The 23,259-nt window shown below is 48.5% G+C and overlaps 1 protein-coding gene across 1 annotated transcript in view; it reads right to left on the reverse strand.

Annotated features, from left to right (window-relative positions):
- Positions 1–23,259, reverse strand: part of LOC135028869 (E3 SUMO-protein ligase RanBP2-like) — a 306,830-nt gene that overhangs the window by 71,810 nt on the left and 211,761 nt on the right. Inside the window, exon 20 of the mRNA XM_063953806.1 lies at positions 20,366–23,259. This exon is cut by the window's right edge and continues 1,595 nt beyond it. Within this exon, the coding sequence (XP_063809876.1) occupies positions 20,366–23,259 (2,894 nt within the window). The remainder of the gene's footprint in view (positions 1–20,365) is intronic.

The raw sequence follows: 23,259 nt of genomic DNA on the forward strand, positions 1-23,259 counted from the left end.
AGCACCCAGCTTGTTGGGTGCCATCAGGATAAACAGCGAGTCAGTTTTCCTGACTCCAGCCGTCCTGGAAAAATAAAATTTTCAGGGTCCTGACTACGTCCAGCAACTTGGAATCCTCCAAGTCCCAGTAGCCGCAGGCACCACAATAGGTTGGTTCAAGTGAAAACCTGAGACCACCTTGGGGAGAAACTGAGGACGAGTCCTCAACTCTGCCCTATCCATATAGAAAATCAGATAAGGCCTTTTACATGACAAAGCCGCCAATTCTGACACACGCCTGGCCAAGGCCAACAGCATGACCACTTTCCACGCGAGATACTTTAGCTCCATGGTTTTAAGTGGCTCAACCAATGCGACTTTAGGAAATCCAACACCACGTTGAGATCCAAAAAGTGCCACAGGAGGCACAAAAGGAGGCTGAATATGTAGTACTCCTTTAACCAAAGTCTGAACTTCAGGCAGTGAAGCCAGTTCTTTCTGGAAGAAAATCGACAGAGCCGAAATCTGGACCTTGATGGACCCCAATTTGAGGCCCAAACGTCACCCCTGCTTGCAGGAAGTGCAGGAATCGACATAGTTGAAATTCCTCCGTCGGGGGGTTTAATGGCCTCCCACCAAGCAACAAATTTTCGCCAAACGCGGCGATAATGTCTTGCGGTGACATCCTTCCTGGCTATGATCAGGGTAGGGATGACTTCCTTCGGAATACCCTTTTCCTTTAGGATCCGGTGTTCTACCGCCATGCCGTCAAACGCAGCCGCGGTAAGTCTTTGAACAGACAGGGTCCCTGCTGCAGCAGGTCTTGTCTGAGCGGCAGAGGCCAAGGGTCCTCTGCCAGCATCTCTTGAAGTTCCGGGTACCAAGCTCTTCATGGCCAATCCGGAACCCAGAGTATGGTTTTCACTCCTCGCCTTCTTATTATTCTCAGTACCTTGGGTATGAGAGGTAGAGGAGGAGACGCATAAACCGACTGGTACACCCACGGTGTCACTAGAGCGTCCCCAGCGATCGCCTGAGGGTCCCTTGACCTGCCGCAATATCTTTTCAACTTCTTGTTGAGGCGGGACGCCATCATGTCCACCCGTGGTCATTCCCAACGGTTTACCCGCATTTGGAAAACTTCTGGATGAAGTCCCCATTCTCCTGGGTGTAGGTCGCCCATCGGAGAATCCTTGTGGCTTCTGCCATCGCCATCCTGCTTCTTGTGTCGCCCTGTTTACATGGGCGACCGCTGTGATGTCGTCTGATTGGATCAGTACCGGCTGGTTCTGAAGCAGGGGCCTTGCTTGGCTTAGGGCATTGTAAATGGCCCTTAGCTGCAGAATATTTATGTGACGCGAAATCTCCTTGGAAATTTCTACCCTGTGTGACTGCACCCCAGCCCCGAAGGCTGGCATCCGTGGTCACCAGGACCCAGTCCTGTATTCCGAATCTGCGGCCCTCTAGTAGATGAGCCCTCTGCAGCCACCACAGCAGCGACACCCTGTTTCTTGCTGACAGGGTTATCCGCTGTTGTATCTGTAGATGGGATCCGGACCATTAGTCCCACAGGTCCCACTGGAACGTCCTTGCGTGGAGTCTTCCGAATGGAATTATGCTTCGTACGAAGCTACCATTTTTCCCAGGACTCGTGTGCATTGATGTACCGACACCTGTCCTGGTTTTAGGATGTCTCTGACTAGAGATGACAACTCCTCTGCTTTTTCCACTGGAAGAAACACTCTTTTCTGGTCTGCGTTCAGAAACATTCCCAGGAACAGAAGACGTGTCGTCGGGACCAGCTGTGACTTTGGAATATTGAGAATCCAGTCGTGCTGTTGTAGCACTTCCCGAGAGAGTGCTACCCCCACTACCAACTGTTCTTTGGACCTCGCCTTTATCAGGAGATCGTCCAAGTACGGGATAATAAAAACTTCCTTCTTGCGAAGGAGTATCATCACTTCGGCCATTACCTAGGTAAAGACCTTCGGTGCCGTGGACAACTCCAACGGCCGCGTCTGGAACTGATAGTGACAGTCATGTACCACATATCTGAGGTACTCCTGGTGAGGGGGGTAAATGGGGACATGCAGGTACGCATCCTTGATGTCCAGGGAGACCCTGTAATCCCCCTCGTCCAGGCTCGTAATAACCGCCCTGAGCGATTCCATCTTGAACTTGAATCTTCTGATATAAAAGTTCAAGTATTTTAATTTCAAGATGGGTCTCACCGAACCGTTGCGGTACCACAACCACTGTGGAATAGTAACCCCTTCCTTGCTGAAGGAGGGGCACCTTGACAATCACTTGTTGTGATTATAGTGTTGAATATCCACCAACACAGTCTCCCTGGCAGAGGGAGGTGCCGGTAAGGCAGAATTTAGGAAACGGCGGGGGGAAGAACGTCTCGAACTCCAGCCTGTACCCCTTAGATACTACTTGAAGGACCCAGGGATCCATGTGAGAGAGCCCACTGTCCGCTGAAATATCTGAGACGGGCCCCCACCGTACCCGGGTCCGCCCGAGCAGCCCCAGCACCATGCTGTGGACCTACCGGACGCAGGGAGGACTTCTGCTCTTGGGAACTAGCTGTGTGTTGCAGCTTTTTCCCTACCTTTGCCTCTCGGCAGAAAGGATGAGCCTCCAACCCTCTTGCTTTTCTGGGGCCGAAAGGACTGTACTTGATGATACGGTGCTTTCTTTTGTTGTGGGGTAGCCTGTGGCAAAAAAATCAATTTCCCAGCAGTAGCTGTGGAAACGAGGTCTGAAAAACTATCCCCAAACAGTTTTACCCCCTTATAGGGCAACTTCCATGTGCCGATTCGAGTCGGCATCGCCTGACCATTGCCAAGTCCATAACCCCCGTCTGGCGGCAATGGACCTAGCGCTTATTTTTGATGCCAGCCGGCAAATATCCCTCTGTGCATCACGCATGTATAAGACCACGTCTTTTATATGCTCTATTTTCAGCAAAATATTGTCCCTATCCATAGTTATTTTCCGACAGGGAATCTGACCACGCAGCGGGAGCACTGCACATCCATGCCGAAGCAACGGCTGGTCGCAATATAATGCCCTAGTGTGTGACCATATCTTATAGGGTAACCTCCTGCTTTCTATCAGCAGATTCCTTCAGGGCGGCCGTACCCGGAGACGGTAGTGCCACCTTTTCTGATAAGCGTGTAAGCGCTGTATCTACCCTATGGGGTGTTTCCCCGCGTGACCTATCCTCTGGCGGGAAAGGGTACGCTGCCAATAACCGTAGAAGAAATTATCAATTTCTTACCGGGGGAAGACCACTCTTCCTCACACACCTCATTTAATTTCTCAGATGCAGGAAAAACTACTAATAGTTTTCTCTCACCAAAACACAATACCCTTTTATGTGGTACCTGGGGTATAATCATAAATGTGTAATACATTTTTCATTGCCTCAATCCTGTAACGGGTGGACCTATTTGGAGGGTACACCAGTCTCATCGATGTCGACACTGGAGTCAGTATCCGTTTCGACATCTGTGTCTGTTATCTGAGGTAGCGGGCGATTTTAGAGCCCCCCATGACATTTGAGACGCTGGAACAGGCACAAGCTGAGTAGCCGGCTGTTCCGTGTCGTCGACCTTTTGTGTAAGGAGTTGACACTTTCACGTAATCCTTCCATAAGTTCAACCACACCGGTGTCGACCCCGCAGGGGGTGACAACATACTTACAGGCATTCGCTCCGCCTCCACCTCATTATCCTCCACATACCTGTCGACACAGCCGTATCGACACAGCCGTACCGACACACAGCACACACACAGGGAATGCTCTGATAGAGGACAGGACCCCACAAAGCCCTTTGGGGAGACAGAGGGAGAGTATGCCAGCACACACCAGGGCGCTATATATCACAGGGATAGCACCTATAAAAAAGTGTTTTCCCTTATAGCTGCATATATATTGTATACTGCGCCTAAATTGTGCCCCCCCCCCCCTCTCTTTTTAACCCTTTCTGTAGTGTATTAACTGCAGGGGAGAGCCAGGGAGCTTCCCTCCAACGGAGCTGTGAGGGAAAAATGGCGCCAGTGTGCTGAAGGAGATAGCTCCGCCCCTTTTTCGCGGACTTTTCTCCCGCATTTTTATGGATTCTGGCAGGGTTTAATGTACATCCATATAGCCCTGGGGGTTATATGTGATGTATTTTTGCCAGCCAAGGTGTTAATATTGCTGCTCAGGGCGCCCCCCCCCCAGCGCCCTGCACCGATCAGTGACCGCAGTGTGAGGTGTGCATGAGGAGCAATGGCGCACAGCTGCAGTGCTGTGCGCTACCTTGATGAAGACTGATGTCTTCTGCCGCCGATTTTCTGGACCTCTTCTTGCTTCTGGCTCTGTAAGGGGGCCGGCGGCGCGGCTCTGGGACCGGACTCCGAGGCTGGCCCTGTGTTCAATCCCTCTGAAGCTAATGGTGTCCAGTAGCCTAAGAAGCCCAAACTGGCTGCAAGCAGGCAGGTTCGCTTCTTCTCCCCTTAGTCCCTCGATGCAGTGAGCCTGTTGCCAGCAGGTCTCACTGAAAATAAAAAACCTAAAACTAACTTTTATCTAAGAAGCTCAGGAGAGCCCCCTAGATTGCACCCTGCTCGGTCGGGCACAAAAATCTAACTGAGGCTTGGAGGAGGGTCATAGAGGGAGGAGCCAGTGCACACCAGATAGTCCTAAAGCTTTCTTTAGATGTGCCCAGTCTCCTGCGGAGCCGCTATTCCCCATGGTCCTTACGGAGTTCCCAGCATCCACTAGGACGTCAGAGAAAATAAGATTTTACTTACCGATAAATCTATTTCTCGTAGTCCGTAGTGGATGCTGGGGACTCAGTCAGGACCATGGGGATTAGCGGCTCCGCAGGAGACAGGGCACAAAAATAAAGCTTTAGGATCAGGTGGTGTGCACTGGCTCCTCCCCCTATGACCCTCCTCCAAGCCTCAGTTAGGATACTGTGCCCGGACGAGCGTACACAATAAGGAAGGATTTTGAATCCCGGGTAAGACTCATACCAGCCACACCAATCACACCGTACAACTTGTGATCTGAACCCAGTTAACAGTATGACAACGTAGGAGCCTCTGAACAGACGGCTCACAACAAGAACAACCCGATTTTTTTGTAACAATAACTATGTACAAGTATTGCAGACAATCCGCACTTGGGATGGGCGCCCAGCATCCACTACGGACTACGAGAAATAGATTTATCGGTAAGTAAAATCTTATTTTCTCTAACGTCCTAGTGGATGCTGGGGACTCCGTCAGGACCATGGGGATTATACCAAAGCTCCCAAACGGGCGGGAGAGTGCGGATGACTCTGCAGCACCGAATGAGAGAACTCCAGGTCCTCTTTAGCCAGGGTATCAAATTTGTAGAATTTTACAAACGTGTTCTCCCCCGACCACGTAGCTGCTCGGCAGAGTTGTAATGCCGAGACCCCTCGGGCAGCCGCCCAGGATGAGCCCACCTTCCTTGTGGAATGGGCCTTGACAGATTTAGGCTGTGGCAGGCCTGCCACAGAATGTGCAAGTTGAATTGTGCTACAAATCCAACGAGCAATCGTCTGCTTAGAAGCAGGAGCACCCAGCTTGTTGGGTGCATACAGTATAAACAGCGAGTCAGATTTTCTGACTCCAGCCGTCCTTGAAATATATATTTTCAATGCCCTGACAACGTCCAGCAACTTGGAATCCTCCAAATCGCTAGTAGCCGCAGGCACCACAATAGGCTGGTTCAGGTGAAACGCTGACACCACCTTAGGCAGAAAATGAGGACGCGTCCGCAGTTCTGCCCTGTCCGAATGGAAAATCAGATATGGGCTTTTATACGATAAAGCCGCCAATTCTGACACTCTCCTGGCTGAAGCCAGGGCCAGTAGCATGGTTACTTTCCATGTAAGATATTTCAAATCCGCCGATTTGAGTGGCTCAAACCAATGGGATTTGAGAAAATCCAAAACTACATTAAAGTCCCACGGAGCCACTGGGGGCACAACCGGGGGCTGTATATGTAGTACTCCTTTTACAAAAGTCTGGACTTCAGGAACTGAAGCCAATTCTTTCTGGAAGAAAATCGACAGGGCCGAAATTTGAACCTTAATGGACCCCAACTTGAGGCCCATAGACAATCCTGTTTGCAGGAAATGTAGGAATCGACCCAATTGAAATTCCTCCGTGGGGGCCTTCCTGGCCTCACACCACGCAACATATTTTCTCCAAATGCGGTGATAATGTTGTGCAGTCACCTCCTTCCTGGCTTTAACCAGTGTAGGAATGACCTCTTCTGGAATGCCTTTTTCCCTTAGAAATCGGCGTTCAACCGCCACGCCGTCAAACGCAGCCGCGGTAAGTCTTGGAATAGACACGGTCCCTGCTGAATCAGGTCCCGTCTTAGAGGTAGAGGCCACGGATTTTCCGTGAGCATCTCCTGAAGTTCCGGGTACCAAGTTCTTCTTGGCCAATCCGGAGCCACGAGTATCGTTCTTACTCCCCTTTGCCGTATAATTCTCAGTACTTTGGGTATGAGAGGCAGAGGAGGAAACACATACACTGACTGGAACACCCACGGTGTTACCAGAGCGTCCACAGCTATTGCCTGAGGGTCTCTTGACCTGGCGCAATACCTGTCCAGTTTTTTGTTGAGGCGAGACGCCATCATATCCACCTTTGGTTTTTCCCAACGGTTCACAATCATGTGGAAGACTTCTGGATGAAGTCCCCACTCTCCCGGGTGTAGATCGTGTCTGCTGAGGAAGTCTGCTTCCCAGTTGTCCACTCCCGGAATGAACACTGCTGACAGTGCTATCACATGATCTTCCGCCCAGCGAAGAATCCTTGCAGCTTCTGCCATTGCTCTCCTGCTTCTTGTGCCGCCCTGTCTGTTTACGTGGGCGACTGCCGTGATGTAGTCCGACTGGATCAACACCGGCTGACCCTGAAGCAGGGGTTTTGCTAGGCTTAGAGCATTGTAAATCGCTCTTAGCTCCAGTATATTTATGTGAAGAGACTTCTCCAGGCTTGACCATACTCCCTGGAAGTTTCTTCCCTGTGTGACCGCTCCCCAGCCTCTCAGACTGGCATCCGTGGTCACCAGGACCCAGTCCTGTATGCCGAATCTGCGGCCTTCTAACAGATGAGCACTCTGCAACCACCACAGAAGAGACACCCTTGTCCGTGGCGATAAGGTTATCCGCTGATGCATCTGCAGATGCGATCCGGACCATTTGTCCAGCAGATCCCACTGAAAAGTTCGTGCGTGGAATCTGCCGAATGGGATTGCTTCGTAAGAAGCCACCATCTTTCCCAGGACTCTTGTGCATTGATGCACAGACACTTTCCCTGGTTTTAGGAGGTTCCTGACAAGTTCGGATAACTCCTTGGCTTTCTCCTCCGGAAGAAACACCTTTTTCTGAACCGTGTCCAGAATCATTCCCAGGAACAGCAGACGTGTTGTCGGGGTCAACTGAGATTTTGGAAAATTCAGAATCCACCCGTGTTGTTGCAGCACTACTTGGGTTAGTGCTACTCCGTCCTCCAGCTGTTCTCTGGACCTTGCCCTTATCAGGAGATCGTCCAAGTAAGGGATAATTAATACGCCTCTTCTTCGCAGAAGAATCATCATTTCGGCCATTACCTTGGTAAAGACCCGAGGTGCCGTGGACAATCCAAACGGCAGCGTCTGAAACTGATAATGACAGTTTTGCACCACGAACCTGAGGTACCCTTGATGTGAAGGGCAAATTGGGACATGCAGGTAAGCATCTTTTATGTCCAGGGACACCATAAAGTCCCCTTCTTCCAGATTCGCTATCACTGCTCTGAGTGATTCCATCTTGAACTTGAATTTTTGTATGTACAGGTTCAAAGATTTCAGATTTAGAATAGGTCTTACCGAGCCGTCCGGCTTCGGTACCACAAATAGCGTGGAGTAATACCCCTTTTCCTGTTGTAGGAGGGGTACCTTGACTATCACCTGCTGAGAAAACAGCTTGTGAATGGCTTCCAATACCGTCGCCCTGTCTGAGGGAGACGTTGGCAAAGCAGACTTTAGGAACCGGCAAGGGGGAGACTTCTCGAATTCCAACCTGTAACCCTGAGATACTACCTGCAGGATCCAGGGGTCCACCTGTGAGCAAGCCCACTGCGCGCTGAAATTCTTGAGTCGACCCCCCACCGTTCCTGAGTCCGCTTGAAAAGCCCCAGCGTCATGCTGAGGGCTTTGCAGAACCCGCGGAGGGCTTCTGTTCCTGGGAAGGAGCTGCTTGCTGCCCTCTCTTACCCTTTCCTCTGCCTCGGGGCAGATATGACTGTCCTTTTGCCCGCTTCTTATAGGACCGAAAGGACTGCGGCTGAAAAGACGGTGTCTTTTTCTGTTGGGAGGGGGTCTGAGGTAAAAAGGTGGATTTCCCGGCAGTTGCCGTGGCCACCAAATCCGATAGACCGACGCCAAATAATTCCTCCCCTTTATACGGCAATACTTCCATATGCCATTTGGAATCCGCATCACCTGACCACTGTCGTGTCCATAAACTTCTTCTGGCAGATATGGACATCGCACTTACTCTCGATGCCAGAGTGCAAATATCCCACTGAGCATCTCGCATATAAAGAAAAGCATCCTTTAATTGCTCTAAAGTCTGTAAAATACTGTCCCTATCCAGGGTATCAATATTTTCAGTCAGGGAATCCGACCAGACCACCCCAGCACTGCACATCCAGGCTGAGGCGATGGCTGGTCGCAGTATAACACCAGTATGTGTGTATATACTTTTTAGGGTAGTTTCCAGCCTCCTATCAGCTGGATCCTTGAGGGCGGCCGTATCAGGAGACGGTAACGCCACTTGTTTTGATAAGCGTGTGAGCGCCTTATCCACCTTAGGGGGTGTTTCCCAGCGCGCCCTAACCTCTGGCGGGAAAGGGTATAATGCCAATAACTTTTTTGAAATTAGCACTTTTCTATCTGGGTTAACCCACGCTTCATCACATACATCATTCAATTCCTCTGATTCAGGAAAAACTACAGGTAGTTTTTTCACCCCCACATAATACCCCTTTTTGTGGTACTTGTAGTATCAGAGATATGCAAAGCCTCCTTCATTGCAGTGATCATATAACGTGTGGCCCTACTGGAAAATACGTTTGTTTCTTCACCGTCGACACTAGATTCAGTGTCCGTGTCTGGGTCTGTGTCGACCGACTGAGGTAAAGGGCGTTTTACAGCCCCTGACGGTGTCTGAGACGCCTGGGCAGGTACTAACTGGTTTTCCGGCCGTCTCATGTCGTCAACTGATTTTTGTAATGTGCTGACATTATCACGTAATTCCATAAACAAAGCCATCCATTCCGGTGTCGACTCCCTGGGGGGTGACATCACCATTACCGGCAATTGCTCTGCCTCCACACCAACATCGTCCTCATACATGTCGACACACACGTACCGACACAGCAGACACACAGGGAATGCTCTATTGAAGACAGGACCCCACTAGCCCTTTGGGGAGACAGAGGGAGAGTTTGCCAGCACACACCCAAGCGCTATAATATATATGGGAACAACCCTATATAAGTGTTGTATCCTTATAGCAGCTTAAATATAGTAATATCGCCAAAAAAAGTGCCCCCCCTCTCTGTTTTACCCTGTTTCTGTAGTGCAGTGCAGGGGAGAGTCCTGGGAGCCTTCCTCACAGCGGAGCTGAGCAGGAAAATGGCGCTGTGTGCTGAGGAGAATAAGCCCCGCCCCCTATTTCGGCGGGCTCTTCTCCGGAGTTTGTGAGATCTGGCAGGGGTTAAATACATCCATATAGCCTCAAGGGCTATATGTGATGTATTTTTTAGCCATAAAAAGGTATTATACATTGCTGCCCAGGGCGCCCCCCCAGCGCCCTGCACCCTCCGTGACCGCTGTGTGAAGTGTGCTGACAACAATGGCGCACAGCTGCAGTGCTGTGCGCTACCTCAGGAAGACTGAAAAGTCTTCTGCCGCCTGCTTCTGGACCTCTTCCATCTTCGGCATCTGCAAGGGGGGTCGGCGGCGCGGCTCCGGGACCGGACTCCATGGCTGGGCCTGTGTTCGATCCCTCTGGAGCTAATGGTGTCCAGTAGCCTAAGAAGCCAATCCATCCTGCACGCAGGTGAGTTGACTTCTCTCCCCTAAGTCCCTCGATGCAGTGAGCCTGTTGCCAGCAGGACTCACTGAAAATAAAAAACCTAAAAACTTTTTCTAAGCAGCTCTTTAGGAGAGCCACCTAGATTGCACCCTGCTCGGACGGGCACAAAAACCTAACTGAGGCTTGGAGGAGGGTCATAGGGGGAGGAGCCAGTGCACACCACCTGATCCTAAAGCTTTATTTTTGTGCCCTGTCTCCTGCGGAGCCGCTAATCCCCATGGTCCTGACGGAGTCCCCAGCATCCACTAGGACGTTAGAGAAATAAGAATATTTCTCGTAGTCCGTAGTGGATGCTGGGTACTCCGTAAGGACCATGGGGTATAGACGGGCTCCGCAGGAGACTGGGCACTCTTAAAAGAAAGATTAGGTACTATATCTGGTGTGCACTGGCTCCTCCCTCTATGCCCCTCCTCCAGACCTCAGTTAGGGAAACTGTGCCCGGAAGAGCTGACATTACTAGGAAAGGATTTGGAATCCAGGGTAAGACTCATACCAGCCACACCAATCACACTGTACAACTCGTGATAACTATACCCAGTTAACAGTATGAACAATAACGGAGCCTCTCTCAACAGATGGCTCATACAATAACCCTTTAGTTAAGCAATAACTATATACATGTATTGCAGAGAGTCCGCACTTGGGACGGGCTCCCAGCATCCACTACGGACTACGAGAAATAGAATTACCGGTGAGTAAATTCTTATTTTCTCTGACGTCCTAGTGGATGCTGGGTACTCCGTAAGGACCATGGGGATTATACCAAAGCTCCCAAACGGGCGGGAGAGTGCGGATGACTCTGCAGCACCGAATGAGCAAACTCAAGGTCCTCCTCAGCCAGGGTATCAAACTTGTAGAATTTTGCAAAAGTGTTTGAACCCGACCAAGTAGCAGCTCGGCAAAGTTGTAAAGCCGAGACCCCTCGGGCAGCCGCCCAAGAAGAGCCCACCTTCCTCGTGGAATGGGCTTTTACTGATTTAGGATGCGGCAGTCCAGCCGCAGAATGTGCAAGCTGAATGGTGCTACAGATCCAGCGAGCAATAGTCTGCTTTGAAGCAGGAGCACCCAGCTTGTTGGGTGCATGCAGGATAAATAGCGAGTCAGTTTTTCTGACTCTAGCCGTCCTGGAAACAAAGTTTCAGGGCCCGGACTACGTCCAGCAACTTGGAATCCTCCAAGTCCCTAGTAGCCGCAGGCACCACAATAGATTGGTTCAAATGAAACGATACCACCTTAGGGAGAAATTGGGGACGAGTCCTCCATTCTGCCCTTTCCATATGGAAGATCAGACATGGGCTTTTACATGACAAAGCTGCCAATTCTGACACACGCCTAGTCCAAGCTAAGGCCAAAAGCATGACCACTTTCCACGTGAGATATTTTAGCTCCACGGTCTTAAGTGGCTCAAACCAGTGGGATTTTAGGAATCCAACACACGTTAAGATCCCAAGGTGCCACTGGAGGCACAAAAGGGGCTGAATATGCAGCACCCCTGTAACAACGTCCGAACTTCAGGCAGTGAAGCCAGTTCTTTTTGAGAGAAAAAGGGATAGGGACGAAATTTTGGCCTTTATGGATCCTAAATTTTAGGCCCATAGTCACTCCTGACTGTAGGAAGTGCAGGAATCGACCCCCCTGGAATTCCTCTGTAGGGCCTTCCCGGCCACACACCAAGCAACCTATTTTCGCCATATACAGTGAAAAAGTCTTGCTGTCACGTCTTTCCTAGCCTTTATCAGCGTAGGAATAACTGCATCCGGAATGCCCTTTTCCGCTAGGATCCGGCGTTCAACCACCATGCCGTCCAACGCAGCCGCGGTAAGTCTTGGATCAGACAGGGTCCCTGTTGCAACATGTCCTGACTGAGAGGCAGAGGCCATGGGTCCTCTGAGAGCATTTCTTGCAGTTCCAGGTACCGAGTCCTTCTTGGCCAATCCGGAGCAAAGAATATTGTTCACACTCCTCCGTTTATTACAATTCTCAGCCCTTGGGTCTGAGAGGAAGAGGAGGGAATATATAGACCGACTGGAGCACCCACGGTGTTACTAGTGCGACCACAGCTATCGCCTGAGAGTCCCTTGACCCAGCGTAAAACCTATTTTATCTTTTTATTGAGGTGGGACGCCATGTAGTCCACCTGAGGCAGTTTCCATCAATTTGCAAAACTGCGTGAAGACTTCCTGATGAAGTCACCACTTTCCCGGGTGGAGGTCGTGTCCACTCCCGGAATGAACACTGCTGACAGTGCGCTTACTTGATTCTCCGCCCAGCGAAGAATTCTGGTGGCTTCTACCCTCGCCACCCTGCTCCTTGTGCCGCCCTGGCGGTTTACATGAGCCCCTGCGGTCTGACTGGATCAGAACTGGTTGGTCGCGAAGCAGGAACTCCGCTTGACTTAGGGCGTTGTATACGGCCCTTAGTTCCAGGATATTGATGTGAAGGCAAGTCTGTTGGCTTGACCACAAACCTTGGAATTTTCTTCCCTGTGTAACTGCCCCCCACCCTCGGAGGCTTGCATCCGTGGTCACCAGGACCCAGTCCTGAATGCCGAATCTGCGGCCCTCGAGAAGGTGAGCACTCTGCAGCCACCACAGGAGAGACACCCTGGCCCTGGGGGATAGGGTGATTAACCGATGCATCTGAAGATGTGATCCGGACCACTTGTCCAGTAAGTTCCATTGTCCTTGCATGGAACCAGCCGAAGGGGATGGCCTCGTATGATGCCATCATCCTTCCCAGGACTCGAGTGCAGTGATGCACTGACACCTGTTTTGGTTTTCAATGGATTCCTGACCAGTGTCATGAGCTCCTGAGCTCTCTCTATCGGGAGATAAACCCTCTTCTGGTCTGTGTCTAGGATCATGCCTAGGCGAGGCAGATGAGCTGTAGGAACCAACTGCGACTTTGGAATATATAGAATCCAGTCGTGTTGCCGTTTCACTTCCAGAGAAGGTGATACGCTGTCCAGCAACTGCTCTCTTGATCTCGCTTTTATGAGGAGATCATCCAAGTATGTGATAATAGTGACACCTTGCTTCCGCAGGAGCACCATCATATCCGCCATTACCTTGGTGAAATTGGTAATGACAATCCCGTACCGCAATTCTGAGGTACGCCTGATGAGGTGGATAAATGGGGACACGAAGGTATGCATCCCTTATGTCCCGATTCATTTCAGGCATGCAATGACCGCTCTTAGCGATTCCATCTTGAACCTGAACCTTTTCAGGTATATATTCAGGGATTTTAATTCAATATGGGTCTAACCGAACCGTCTGGTTTCGGGATTATAAAATGGTCGAATAATAACACCCTCTTGTTGAAGGAGGGGACCCTTGACCACCACCTGTTGAAGATACAATTTACGAATTGCAGTTAACACTGGCTCCCTCTCTTGGGGGGAAGCCCGCCGGGTCCTCGGTGAGGGGGCATCTTCTCACAGTCGAGCCTGTATCCCTGCGATACAATTTCTATTGCCCAGGGATCTAACAGGGAGTGAACCCACTTGTGGCTGAACTTACGAAGGCGTGTCCCCACCGGGCCTAGCTCCGCCTGTGGAGCCCCAGCGACATGCGGTGGATTTTTGTAGAGGCCGGGGAGGACTTCTGTTCCTGGGGACTAGCTGTGTTGTACAGCTTCTTTCCTCTGCCCCCGGCTCTGACAAGAAAGGACGCACCTCAGACTTTGTTTCTTTATGCGAAAAGCTGCATTTAATAATGTCGTGCTTTCCTAGGCTGTGCAGGAATATAAGGCAAAATATCAGAATTACCAGCTATAACTGTGGAGACCAGGCCCGAGAACCTTTCTCCACAGCCTTCCATATGCCTCTTAAATCGGCATCATCTGTCCAATGTATATTCTACAGGACACGTCAAGCAGAAATCGACATAGCTTTTGTCTCTAGGACCCAGTATACTCATGTCCCTTTGGGCATGCTTTATAATTATATATCTATCACTTAAGACAGCATCTTAAAATATTTATATGCATACTAGGGTCTCAATCTCTGCTGATAAGGTACCTGTCCACGCTGCCACAGCGCTATAAACCCATACCGACACAATCGCCGGTCTGGGTAGTATACTAGAATGTGCACGCTATCTGCAGGATCCCTGAGAATAGCTAGTGCAAACAGGACACTCAAGGGGAAGATTCTCAACACATCCTGGCCCTAGTGGGGAAAGGATACAGCCTGAGAATTCTCTTGTGGGAAGCTGCCGTCTCTTGTCTGGAGATTCCCGCTCTTTTTCCTCATGAGAGGAGGGAAATTTACCTCAGCATTCTTCCCCTTAACATGTGTACTCTCGTGTCAGGGACAGATAAGTCATCAGTGATATGCAAATCATCTTTTATTCCAATAATCATATATTGAATATCTTTTAGCCCTCTTGGCTGTAACTTTGCATTATCGTAGTCGACAGTGGAGTTAAACTCCGTGTCGATACTTTGTTATTTTGGATAGTGAACATAGAGAGACTCTGAAGGACTCTGTGACATAGGGACAGACCAGGGTAGATTTCCTTTCTGTTCCCTAACCTTTTGTGCAATAATTTTACCTCAGCACTTACACATATCCAAACAGGTGTCTGCGTTGTTGACGGAGACACCCTCCCACACACTTATCCGCTCTATCACCTCCTTAGAGGAGCCTTTTACCTCAGACATGTCGACACACGCGTACCGACACCACACACACAGGGGATTCTCTATTTGAAGACAGTTCCCCCACCAGGCCCTTTGGAGAGACAGAGAGAGTATGCCAGTACACACCACAGCACTATATAATACAGGGATGTACACTATACTGAGTGATTTTTTTCCCCTATAGCAGCTTATATATACAGTTTTGCGCCTAAATTTATGTGCCCCCCCCCTCTCTTTTTTACCCTTTGTGTACCAGGATACTGCAGGGGAGAGCCTGGGGAGCTTCCTTCCAGCTGAGCTGTGAAGAGAAAATGGCGCCGGTGTGCTGAGGAAGAAGGCCCGGCCCCCTCAGCGGCGGGCTTCTGTCCTTTTATGTACTTTAATGGCGGGGGTTAATGCACATATACAGATTATCAGACTGTATTATGTGCTTTTCGCCAAGTAAGGTAATCTAATTGCTGCCCAGGGCGCCCCCCCCCCCCAGCGCCCTGCACCCATCAGTGACCGGAGTGTGTGGTGTGCTAAGGGAGCAATGGCGCACAGCTGCAGTGCTGTGCGCTACCTTAATGAAGACCGGAGTCTTCAGCCGCCGATTTTTAACTTCTCTTCGTTCTTCTGGCTCTGCAAGGGGGACGGCGGCGCGGCTCCGGGACCGGACGACCGAGGACTGGGCCTGTATTCGATCCCTCTGGAGCTAATGGTGTCCAGTAGCCTTAGAAGCCCAAGCTAGCTGCAAGCAGGTAGGTTCGCTTCTCTCCCCTCAGTCCCACGTAGCAGTGAGTCTGTTGCCAGCAGATCTCACTGAAAATAAAAAACCTAACAAATACTTTCTTTTCTAGGAAGCTCAGGAGAGCCCCTAGGGTGCATCCAGCTCTGGCCGGCCACAGATACTAACGAGGTCTGGAGGAGGGGCATAGAGGGAGGAGCCAGTGCACACCAGATATAGTACCTAATCTTTCTTTTAAGAGTGCCCAGTCTCCTGCAGAGCCCGTCTATACCCCATGGTCCTTACGGAGTACCCAGCATCCACTAAGATGTCAGAGAAAAGCCTCTTCAACCTGCTCAGGTGTGGTATCATTAATATGTAACAAATCCCTGATCGCCTCTATCATCAATTGCACCCCCTTTGCAAGAGATGCAGACCCCCGCAACACATCCCCATCACCATCTGTGGTGTCAGAATCGGTATCCGTGTCATCCTGCGTGACATGCACAAGCACACGCTTATGGGGGTATATAGCGGCACGTCCCTAGGTACCAGAATCAGGCCATACTGCCATAGAGTTCTGTAATACCTGGGTTGCAGATTCATTACTTGCAACCCTGTCAGAAATCTGAGAAATCCAAGATTTGATAGAGGAAAAGCACACTGGCTCCCTTGCTGGTATCTGTGCGAAACCAGTGCTATCCTGATTACATGGAATAGGATCATCCTGGGAGGACAAATCCTCTGCAGCATATGACACTGTGACCCTGGACATAGCTAAAGGAGACCACAAACACTCCACACACACACACACAGGTAAGGGCAGACAGTTTCTTCTCCCCCCCCCCCCCCCCCAAGAATGGCAAGAGAGACACAGTGATTGGAGCCAACCCACACACAGCACTTTAACAAAGGGAGACCCCTTTTCAGCGCTGACTGTGTACCGTAATAGGATACACAGTCGTATTGCAGCCTCCCCCCACCCTTCTACAACCCCCTGGTACCTTTTAAAGATAGCTGGAGTTGCTGTGGAGGGACCTGATTCTCCTGGTCAGCGCTGTGCAGGCAGGAAAATGGCCCTGAACGCTGCTGGGTCCGCTCTGAGAAGCTCCGCCCCCAAAATGGCGCTGTCTTCCCGCTCTTCATCAGATTAAACTGGCCTGAGGATTTAGTGCTGGCTGAGATCCAGGGACCCCGACAGGCTTCTGGACCAGTGTAGAGTGGCGCCCCTCATAGCGCCGCACCATGTACCGCTGAGCCATCCCCGGAGCGCAGTTAATGCTGTGCTCCTACCCTGCTGCCGCCATCTTCACCCTCGACCCTCCGCTTGCTAGGGAAGTCGGTGTCTCACTTGCCACCGATTCTTCAGCTCTGCAAGGGGGTGGCGGCATGCTGCTGGGGAGGCCGGTCCCCAGTGGCAGAGAACTATCAGACTCCTCTGGAGCTCAGTGTCCAGTCAGCGGATACAGTGGCTCAGACTCCGCAGGGCGTACACTGCTTTCCCCCTGTCCCTCGCTGCAGGGAGGCTGTTGCCAGCAGCCTCCCTGTAAAACAAACTAAAAAATTACTTTTACCAAGAAAACTCAGAGAGCTTCCCTAGCTGTGACCGGCTCCTCCAGGCACATTTTCTAAACGGACTGGTAGGAGGGGCATAGAGGGAGGAGCCAGCCCACACTCTCAAACTCTTAAAGTGCCAATGGCTCCTGGTGGACCAGTCTACACCCCATGGTACTAATGTGGACCCCAGAATCCTCTAGGACGTAAGAGAAAAGGGATTTTGAATAAGAAAGGCTATCACTCCATTTTGCAACGCCATGACCTGTGGAGAGCGCTTGATTGGAGCCAATTTCCTCCTTCAACAGGACAATGACCCAAAGCACATCTCCAAATTATGCAAGAACTATTTAGGGAAGAAGGAGGCAGCTGGAATTCTGTCTGTAATGGAGTGGCCAGCGCAGCCACCAGATCTCAACCCCATTGAGCTGTTGCGGGAGCAGCCTGACAGTATGGTACGCAAGAAGTGCCCATCAAGCCAATCCAACTTGTGGGAGGTGCTTCAGGAAACGTGGCGTGAAATTTCTTCAGATTATCTCAACAAATTAACAGGTAGAATGCCAAAGGTCTGCAATGCTGTATTTGCTGCAAAAGGAGCATTCTTTGATGAAAGCAGGACAAAAATATTATTTCAAATAATCATTATTTCTAACCTTGCCAATGTCTTGACTATGTTCTATTCATTTTGCAACTCATTTGATAAATAAAAGTCAGTTTTCATGTAAAACACGAAATTGTCTGAGTGACTCCAAACTTTTGAAAGTGTGTGTGTGTGTGTGTGTACATACACACAAATATATAGATATATATCAATATCTACATGTTATACAATGTATAGGACTGTAGACTTACACTGAGCTCTTTAACAGTCTACTAGTGAAAGCTAGACCATTAAGACCTTATATGAACTTTAAAGGCACTAACCTATGGTAAGTCAGTTGAATTAAATGTGCAGGATGGATTTAACCGTAAAAAAAACAAACATGAGAAACAAATTTAGGTTACAAACGTTGAGACAAAACTGGATATACAAAATATTTAAAAGGAACATATTATACCTTCCACGGCCAATTACATTACATGTAATATTTCATTCTAATTCCCTATTTTTTCTTGAGTGTTTTCCACTATGGGCTATATTCAATTGAAGTCGAAAGCTGCCGCCTGTCGAAAAGACTGCAGTTTTCAACTTTTTTAGGTCGGAAGGGGTTCCGACCTATTCAATATAACCTCAAATTTTGACAAGTCTAGGAATTCGACTTGTCGAAAAGCACATGGATCAGCGGAATAGTTGCCGATCCACATGCTTGTGTCGAAAACGGGGCCAAAATAGACAGGTTTTGGACCCCTTTTTCGACCATCTCAATTAGACTTTAAAAAAAAGTCGAAGGGAGACGTGGAGAGCCAAGGCGGAGACGGGGAGAGCAGCGATTGAGGATGTCACAGCAGCATCCACACGGCTCCAGCAAGCGAGACCTCGCTTGCTGGAGCCGGGTGGGCGCGGCCGTGAGCGGCGGCTGTGATGCAGGGACTGAGAGAGGAGGGGCGGGAAGAGGCAGTGAGACTGGGGGGGGGGGGAGCCACGGGCAGACGGGGGAGAGCAGCGCTACAGCAGCGGCTATATAGCCGTTGCTGTAGCGCTGCTCTCCCCCGTCTGCCCGCGGCTCTCCACCGTCTCCCCTCCTGCATCTCAATTCGACTTTAAAAGTCGAATTGAGATGTCATTGAATAGCCCAGGTCGGATCCATTCCGACAAATAAATGTCGGAATGGATTCGACTTCAATCGAATATACCCCTATGTTGTAAATTCAACTAGCCACAAGTGGTGCTGCGTCACCTTTCCAATGGTGTAAAAACAACCACTGGCACCTTACAGTTTATCACCACCCCTCCCCTCCCTTGACCTCACCTTGAAAACAAAGGGGCAGACGTATTAACCTGGATAAGGCATAAGGAAGTGATAAACCAGTGATAAATGCAAGGTGATACATGCACCAGCCAATCAGCTCCAATATGTAAATTAACAGTTAGGGGCTGATTGGCTGGTGCGTGCATCACCTTGCATTTATCACTGGTTTATCACTTCCTTAGGCCATCTCCAGGTTAATACATCTGCCCAAATGTGTTATACACCACCCTATGAGGCTGAAAACAAATTTCAGCGAATCCAGCGCTATTGCTAGTGCGTCATACAGCCGTACAGAATCGTGAGCTAAATATAACTGAATCGACCTCTAAGTGCCAACTTTCATAATTTGACCACATATGCCAAACCTAACTGTGTATTGGCATGTTTAAGCCAAAACCATAGGTTTGGAATGCAGCAATTTGTGTACCCTGTGTGCAGTTAGCTTGCCAGAGACAGAGCATTCTCTCCTTACAGCATATTCTTATCCTATCGCCATTAATTTACCATCACTGGTCTGCCTCACCAGAGCATTGTTTCCTGTTGTCAAAAGCTTTTCTCTACCACAACTCGGTTGTCTAGGAAGGAGAGCAGTAGCTCGTCAGCCGGATGGTAATATGAAAAAAAAATTGCAGGTGTTGCTCATGGCAACCAACAAGAATATCATTATAGCTAAAACCGTATTAGTTGCTACGAGCAACACAACCATGTTTCATTTTTTAGAAACATTAATAAATCTAATGCTAAAATGATATAACGAAGAAATGTATAGAGCAATTGAATACCATATACAGTCCATCATTGTTACTTCCTAAGTAAAATATATTAGTATGGGTGGATATGTGTAAGCTGCCTCTTTCCTATAAAGGTCACTTTGATTTGTCTATTAGACACTTTCAACTGCGTAGTTACATAGTTAGTGAGGTTGAAGAGAGGCAAAATGCCCATCGGGTTCAACCTGTATCCGTATTAAGCAGTGCATATTATAATGCACCAGCCAAAATAATGGTTTCCTACCTATTCATAACTACATTTCGTAACACACCCATATACATAATGTCAATATATTAAATGCTATAGCATTGGATACCTTTTTCAGCTAGAAAACTGTACAATGCAAAGCTTACTTTCTTCTCTTTATGTGAATTACTGTATGTGCAGATCTAAAATTAAGCTCTAGAAATTACCAGGCTGACCTACAAGGCATGTAAAAATAAAGAAATAGGCAATAAAATAAAGCAATTTTTAATGTGGTGCTTCTTTCCTAAACTGTATTGGTGGCAGTGTTCCTTTAACTTGTAAAACCTCACGTACATATATCCAGTAGAAGCAAAAACAAAAAACATACCAGCTGTGTGTAGCTAGATATTTATAAAGGAAAACCTCACCTTTAGCTGCGATATGTTGTGGTGGCGTGGATGTTGCAGTTGAGGAGGATGTAACTGTTGTACTTTGTAAAATGCTTTGATGTGATGGCTCTTTCAGATTGCTGGAAGATTTAAAATCTAGTTGTGCTGGGGCACATTTTGGAAGTAGTTTTTGGTCTTCTTCATTAGAAGCTTTTGAAGCTTTGAAGCTAAAACCAAACATTGTTCCGGCTCCAGAAGTGTTTCCAAAGGAGAACCCTTGTTTCTCTGTGCCAAAGATATTTTTCACTACTTCTGACCCAAACACAAACTTAGGAGGAGACACCACAGCTTTTAAGGCCTTATCTGAGGGACTAGCTGCATCAGAGTCTGCCTCTGAAACAGAGGTAGACACAGAGGCGTCATCTGTTCTTTCTTTTATGGTTTCCTCCAATATGGCCACAGCAGCCTTTCCACAGGGTGAAGTTTTTGGAGTAGTGTTACGTGAAGAAACCTGAGTGAGCAAATAGTCTTCATTTTGTGCACCTTTTGCTTCTTCAAAAACATCTCTGAAGAGATCTGCAACTTCCTGAAGTTTGAAACGTACAGCAAAGCATTCTATCTTACCTTCACCTTCTGCAAAATCAAATGCAGTCCATACCCATGCCCTTTCAGCTCCCTTCATGGGCTCTAGATGGGTATCAGGTGTAAGACGGTGATTAGCACACAGTTTTAAAACTTGATCTCTCCTCATCACTACACGAGCAGATTTGAGGTCATAGTTCTGTAAGATCTTTAGGTCTCCTATTCCCCTCTCTTTCCACTGATTACTATCTTTATCAAACCTATAAAGCTTTGCTCTGTGGCAGAAGAGAGTCTGCTCATTCTCCTCACCACTGCTGACTTCAACTAAATCAGGCAAAGGCACCACAGGTTCGAAGTACTGACCATCCCGCTCTTCCTCCTGTGTCACATCAGACTCCTCATCAGTACCCACAGATATCCTGCTCTGATTTAACTTGGTTGGAGACTTTGCTGGACTTGGCCCAGGCTGAAAACTAAAATTAAATCCAGTGGTAGATTCCCCAAATCTGAAGAGATTACTTTTCTCTGGGCTGCTGGTTAGAGGAGAGGCATAAACAGAGTCATCTAAACTTCTTTCAAGGGCTCCTTCCCTCATGTCGTATGTATCCCATTCATAAGTAGGGTCCGTGAAGTCAGACACTTTCTTTGTTAGGTCGACAGAGCTACTTACAGTTGCGTCCTCCTCTCCAGGCTTTGCCTGGTCAGTTAAAAAAGTTTTCAGATCTTTAAGGCCACTTTTCATTTCTTCTGCTTTCTTTATCAATTGAGCAGTTCTACCAGTATCTACAAGTTTATGCGGAGTCTGCAGCGGTATATCTAAAAGGAGACGCTGGCATTCTTCAAATTTGTTTTTGAATTCCTCCCCTTGTTCAGGTGTTTTAAACTTTGCTGCCAAATGCTCTAATTTTGCATCCCCGTCAGAAAAATCACTAGCCATCCACATCCAGGCACGATCAGAGCCAGACAAAGGCTTCAGATTCATTGTGGTTGTAATCCAGTGGTTTGCACACACTTTGAACACCTGTTCTCGTCGCATAAGCATTCTAAGTTTTCCATTTACTTCATTTTTAAGAATTTTAAGCATGCCAACACCACGTTCTTTCCACTGGCTGATTTCTGTGTCAAACCGGAATAGTTTCACTCTCTGTGAGTAAAGTACCTTCTCATCTTCCTCCCCAGTTACAAGCTCCACTTTGTCAGGAAGCTGTACAATGGGCTCAAAGTGTATGTCGTCGCGATCTTCTGTCCTGTACATCTCTTCCACACCCTCCAGCTCAGTCACTGTAATTAATTTGCCACCTTTATCACTCCTGGAAACAAATAATTTTTCACCAGCACGGCAAAACCCTTTAAAATTAGGGTCAGTTTTACAAAATGCAAATCCTTCCGAAGTTTTGGCAAGTTCAGCAAAAGAAAAGCCATTTGATGACTGACCTAGTGTTATCTCATCACTTGATTTTTGCTTGCTTTCTTCGGATTTTTCCCCAGGATCAGATGCTACAACTGCCACCGCTTTGCGGTCTCCCTCAGTAGCCTTTGTAACAGTAGGCGTTTCTTTACCATGCTCAGCTTTCTTATCCACTTCTGTAATCCCAAACTTAAAAGAGCCAGCATTGAAAGACATTGTAGAGTTGAACCCTCCTGACAGTTTGGTTTCTTCACTAGTAGTAGGGGCTTTGAAGGAGAAGGATGCCAATTCATCAGTTGTGCCAAACTTAAAATCTTTCCCAGTGAAATTACATTTAAATCCTGTAGATGGAGGTCCAAAGGGTTCAGAAGAACCTTCTTTAAGACCAAACGTAAAGGCTGGTTTTGTCTCTGTTGTAGTAATGCTGCTTTTTGCATTTTGGTTAGTAGCCTGACAGGCAACACAAGCTGCTGCTGTGCTTTCATTTCTAACAAAACACACACTGCAATCCCATTGTCCTTCCTTTCGAGAAAACATGTTCTCCAAGCTACCATTTTGTGTTTTGTTAAAACTAAAACCAGATGGTTGAACAGGATGCCCTATTACATTGCTCGTTGGCGGCAGTTTGGGGCTTTCACATGAGAGGCATTTTGAAACATCCGCTCCATTCCTTACCATACAAGTACTGCAATCCCACTGCCCTTCCTTCTTTGCAAACTTGCCCATAAAGTCCTTTTGTGAACTGCTTTCAGGAGCAACAAACTTGAAAGACGAAGCAGATGTCTGCAACTCATTAGATTTATTTGGCGTTTGACATGAAATACACTTTATTGCAGAGGATTCATTCCGTACCAGACAACTCTCACAATCCCACTGTCCAGCTTTTTTCAAAAAGGCAGAGCCAAATGTACTTCCCTGTATATCTATGGCATTTTTCAAACCA

The sequence above is a fragment of the Pseudophryne corroboree genome, chromosome 2, assembly GCF_028390025.1.
Source record: "Pseudophryne corroboree isolate aPseCor3 chromosome 2, aPseCor3.hap2, whole genome shotgun sequence".
In the NCBI taxonomy this organism is placed as follows: domain Eukaryota; kingdom Metazoa; phylum Chordata; class Amphibia; order Anura; family Myobatrachidae; genus Pseudophryne; species Pseudophryne corroboree.